This window comes from Monoraphidium neglectum (assembly GCF_000611645.1).
Source record: "Monoraphidium neglectum strain SAG 48.87 unplaced genomic scaffold scaffold02645, whole genome shotgun sequence".
In the NCBI taxonomy this organism is placed as follows: domain Eukaryota; kingdom Viridiplantae; phylum Chlorophyta; class Chlorophyceae; order Sphaeropleales; family Selenastraceae; genus Monoraphidium; species Monoraphidium neglectum.
The window spans coordinates 3,617-8,496 of record NW_014010983.1 but is presented as its reverse complement, the minus strand read 5'-3'; the positions used below and the strand labels follow the sequence as shown (position 1 = coordinate 8,496).

Below are 4,880 nucleotides of genomic sequence, written 5' to 3'. Positions count from 1 at the left end.
CACACACACACACACACACACACACACACACCTCACTCTCTCCCCCTCCATCTGACCCGGCCCCCCTCCCCCAGGCCCCCGTGTGATGGTTGACGCCACCCTGCTGCCCAACGGCAAGGTCATCCTCGTCAACGGGGCCAAGGTGATGACGCGGGGATGACATCTGGTGGTGATGTTTGGCTTATTTGTATGACATCACGGGCGATGTCGCGTCGCCCCTGCTGAATGACGCCCCCTCTCAGTGGAGTGCACTCAGCCAGCAACGGCGGCGCCGCAGGGCCGCGGGCAGGGGTGATTTGAGAAGCTGCAGACGGTTCCTGGGCCCAGGGCGTCCTCTTGTTGATGTTATCAAGATTCACCAGCACCAGGCTCACTACGCCTGCTAGCACCGACTCCTCTTCACACACGCCCGCCCGCCCGCATTCCGGTCAAACGGTCAACCGCAGTCCGGCAACTCAAACAACGGCGGCCCTGGTGGTGGCGGGCAGGCGCGCGACATGGAGGGCCACGCCTGGCTGTATGATCCCAAGGTGGGGGGCACTGGGGTTGGCAGGATTCAGGGTTTCAGATTTAGGGATGCTACTTGAGTTAGGGTTCAGATATTCTGGGATACTGCAGCCGGGGTTTCAAACGGACGATGCGGATACGCAGAAAGTGCGCACGCACGCCGGCGGTGCGCATTAGCTCGGAGAGCAGGGAGGCGCTGATGGGGCAGCCACTGCCAGCTGGCCGCTCGCCGGCAGAATCCCAGTAAAAGGCGCGACGCAGGGCCTGCGATCTCAACCGATGACAGGCCTGGCCGCATCGTTCAAACAGCTCCTTGGGCGCTGACGAACAGCGTCGCCTGCCTGGTTGACGGAGGCGCCAGCGCAGCCTGCCAGATCTGCGGGCCCTGAACCGCGCCCCCTGCGCTCGGCTGACGCGCACGCTTGCGTACTCCTCCTCCCCAGGCCCCCGCAGGCGGGCGTTTCTCCGTCCTGGCTGCCAGCGCCATCAAGCGTTTCTACCACTCCACCGCCATGCTGCTGCCCAGCGGGGACCTACTAGTCATGGGCTCGGAGCAGAGTGAGATCCTTGTTATCTTGAGCAGCTCTTGGGGTCGAGTGTTCAGGGTTCAGTATTTGGTGTCTGGGGGATCTGAGCTGTTCGTGGAGCCGAATCCTGTCCATCCCTCATGCCAGGGAGCTGCCTGTGTGGTTGGCAGGGGCCGCTGACGCGCAAGCGCTCTGCTCGAGCGCCCCGCGCGAGATGCGGGATCACAGGCAGCGGTGCGCGGGCACGAGCCCGAGCTGCAGCGGCGCCAACACTCGCGGCCGGGCCTGAGGTGGCCCCTCGGTTTTGCTTTGCATCCGCAACTCTGAACACACCGCACATGCTTACTCTCCACCCCATCCCGCCCGCCAGCCAGCCACACCCCAGCCCTCACACACACGCCCGCGCGCGTGCACACACACACACACACACACACACGCACACACACACACACACGCTCACACGCACACTCACACACACACACACACACACACACACACACACACACAGATGACTGCCTTGATGCCTGCATCCAGTTCAACCCGGCGGTAAGCATTTGCAAAAGCCCAGGGTTGGTCAAGGGTTCAATTCGCGGGATTTTGAGGGACGCCGCCCGCACGCGGGGGACTGCTGAGGTCCTCGCCCCACAGCCGCCAGCAGCAGCATTGTGCCTTGGCTGCATGCGGCCGCCCGACGGCCGGCGGGGCCGCCCCTGTCGCCTGGCGGCTTTACTACAATGCGCCGGGACCCTTACTGGCTCCCTAGGACCGCCTTCGTCACCCAGCACTCCTGGCCCAAATCGCCAACCACTTTAAGCCAACCCAGCACTCCCTGAACCACTATTCCTGCTCTTCACCTTCCCCCAAAAAAACCACCCGCAGCTGCACCAATTCCAGGCGGAGCTATTCAAGCTGCCCTACGCCTTCGCCCCCGGCCGCCCCATCATCACGGGCACCTCCACCGAGGTGGCACCCATGGGCACCGATGTGAGGGTGTCATACCTGGGGTTTGTCACCGGCGCGGTCTTGATGACGCCGGGCGCCGTCACCCACCAGGTGCGCCGCGCCGTTTGCACGCCACCGCTCGGGGCTGACCCGCGGCTCGTGCAGTCGCGACCAGCATTGCCTGGCTTCGGCTGCCTGCGCTCTGCGCCCCGCCTTGTCGACGCCGCCGCCTCGCCCAAGCCCTGGCATCGAAGGCCGTGGCGTGTGCGCCGTGGCGAGCACGGCCTTGGTTTGGAATCCCCTTCGGGGGTCTGCGGCGCGGTGCCGAAAAGGGAAGCTCAGAGCGCTGCGCTTTCTGGTCAGCTGCCGCCCAGCCCTGCCCCTCACAGCAGCCCCTCCTCCTCAAAACACACGATCCTGCAGCTCAACATGAACCAGCGCGGCATCAAGCTGGTCGTGGCCAAGAACGAGAACGGCGTCGTCACGCTCATCATGCCGCCGCCCGGCGGTTTGATCGCGCAACCCGGCTGGTGAGTGAAGAGCATTCCGGGGGCATCTGCAGCTGCCGCCCACCCCCTCAGCGTATGCAAGACGCCACCCGCTCCGCACATATCCAGCAGATGTACATCCTTTTTATTTCAATTTTTTGGGGGTCGTGGAAGGATGACCATCCCCCTGGAGGGAAGCTTGGGATGCATTCGATGGAAGTTTGCGACTCATACGATTCAGTCACATCCAAGGCGATGCTTCTGACAAATGTACGAGCAGCCGCCGGCCCAGCTTCAATGTGCCGCACCTGAAGCCCCAAATTCTGCAACATTTATCTTTTTGGCCGCCGAACAACCCCTCTGAAACCCCTCCTCGGCAGGTACATGCTGTTCCTCCTCAACGGCGACCTGCCCTGCACCAAGGCCTCGTGGGTGCAGCTTACGTCATAAGATGACATCATCATCACAAGACGCCCCCAAGAAACCGCTCCAAAAAACCGCTCCAAGAAACCGCAAGAAACACATCCTCATGACAACTTACTTGAAATGCCTTCCCGCCCCCAAAAAGCACCTCAGCCATGCCACGCATCTGTCGGGGGTGTAGGTTTTCGCACCGGCGTTCAATATGCGCCTCTCAAGGGACCCGACACACTTTGGGATGCTGCCAGCACCATGACCTTCTCCTGGCTAGATAGCGACAGGGCTAGCTCTCAAGACCTCCCTGATCATAGTACTAGAGGGATTTCCAAGACTCCCCTCGCAGCCAACCCATACCCTAATACGACAGCATTGTTCTTTCAAAGCGAGCACGCGGGGCCGAGCGCAGAGCCACCTCAATGGCACTCGCGCCCCTTCCCGCGAGCGAGGGGCGCGTGTTGAGTTCGCTTGCCTGCACTGCCCAATCACAACACCCATTGTGCCCGTTGCCGCGGTCAGCGGATGCCACTTCTGTGCTGAACACCCTGCCTTTACTTTTTGGCCAATTGCCCCACACAAGCCTCCCGGCCGCAGTTATGCATGCTGCGCGCGCTTTGAGCTGTGAAGCTGCTGCTGCTGTGAGCACAATTTTTCGTGGCTACTCTTTCTTACGTTCGCTGCTGCAAACGCATTGACGTTTTTCGTCATGGCTGCTTCGCACGGACTCTGCTGTGAATAAATATTACGAATAGCAGAGCCTCTTCAGGGACTGGTGGGTTCGTGATGACCTTACTATCGACATGGCGTGTGGTGCCGGGGAGCCTAGGGAGCGCGTGTGGCGCTGCAGGTGTAACAGGTGCGCGGCTGGCGGCGGCTACAGCTTGGGGGTGGGGGTCGCTGTCATGCAGCCTGGGCTGCAGCGGGGCAGCGGGGTCCACCCGGGGACAAGCCGGGCGCGATGTGTGCCGGGCATTGCAATTCCCAGGCGCAGCGATTTGGCAAGATGGTCCCAGAGGATACGTACTGGGTGCCGCCATCCAGCTGAACATGACACCGCACACCCTGTGCTCCGAACCACTTTGATAAGACCCCAAGGGCTTACAGCGTGGCAGGCTGGGAGTTGGTTCGCAGCGCATCAGTGATCAAAGTCAGTTTGAGTCGCCATTGACATGCCCTGCGATGGCACGACCGTCAATATTGGGTCATGATTACTTCAGTATATCTTGATTACATGTGTCCATCGAGAAGTGATTAAAATGAGTCACGCGCTGGGTGATCTTGCTGTGAGAGCTCACGGAGGGTCTCGAGCAATACAAAGCTACGCAAGCAGAGTGACTGCAATACATAGATAGCGCCAAACGCGTTGTATCACGGTAAGTCCAGCCGCAGGCAGGTTTGCGTCCGCCAGCCTGTCGCGCTCACGCACGCCCGCCGCGTCGCGCTCTCACACGGGCTTGCTTTCTGCTGGCGACGACCCACCCCCTTCCTGCAGCACCAGGACAGACCTGCGCGCATGGGCAGCGCCGCCGCGCCCACGACCCCTGCGGCGACAGCGAGCCCGGACGAGTTCCAGCGCGCCCAGCTGTCGAAGCACCTGTTGCTCGCCTCTGAAAGCGGCGCTGCCCCGCTCGTCGCGCGGCTGCTGCGGCAGGGCGCAGACGTGAACGCGCGGGACGAGGGCGGCGGCGCGGCGAGTGAGCGCTACTCCGCCGGTTACACCCTGGGCCGGACGCCCCTCATACGCGCGGCGCAGCAAGTGAGTGTGCCTGGGGGCAGGGGCTTTTGAGGGTGGAGCGCCGGCGCTGCTGTGCACGGGTTGTGCAGGCTCCAAAGCGCGAAGCCAGACACGCAACCTTCATGCCTGGAGTACAGCACATTCGCTGCAAGCGGCGGTGATGATGCCATGGGGGCCCTGTGGATGCTCCTCTCCGCGGCCATGGTCTCACCACATGCAGGCACAGTCTCCGCAACATCGCAGGCACACACACTTGAAACGCAT

The 4,880-nt window shown here is 62.2% G+C and overlaps 2 protein-coding genes across 2 annotated transcripts; both read left to right on the top strand.

Annotated features, from left to right (window-relative positions):
- Positions 1 to 85: 85 nt before the first annotated feature.
- On the top strand, positions 86 to 2,914 carry MNEG_11224 (glyoxal or galactose oxidase; the record flags this gene model as incomplete). The annotated part of the gene is made up of 7 exons (XM_014040305.1): positions 86 to 142; positions 447 to 530; positions 951 to 1,065; positions 1,543 to 1,580; positions 1,914 to 2,087; positions 2,400 to 2,506; positions 2,845 to 2,914. 7 exons carry the CDS (start codon positions 86 to 88, stop codon positions 2,912 to 2,914), a joined length of 645 nt encoding a protein of 214 aa, XP_013895759.1.
- A 1,480-nt stretch (positions 2,915 to 4,394) lies between these two features.
- MNEG_11223 (hypothetical protein) lies at positions 4,395 to 4,637 on the top strand (the record flags this gene model as incomplete). The annotated part of the gene is made up of 1 exon (XM_014040304.1): positions 4,395 to 4,637. A coding segment is annotated over one exon (243 nt), but the record flags the coding sequence as incomplete, so codon positions are not given.
- Between the last annotated feature and the right edge of the window lie 243 nt (positions 4,638 to 4,880).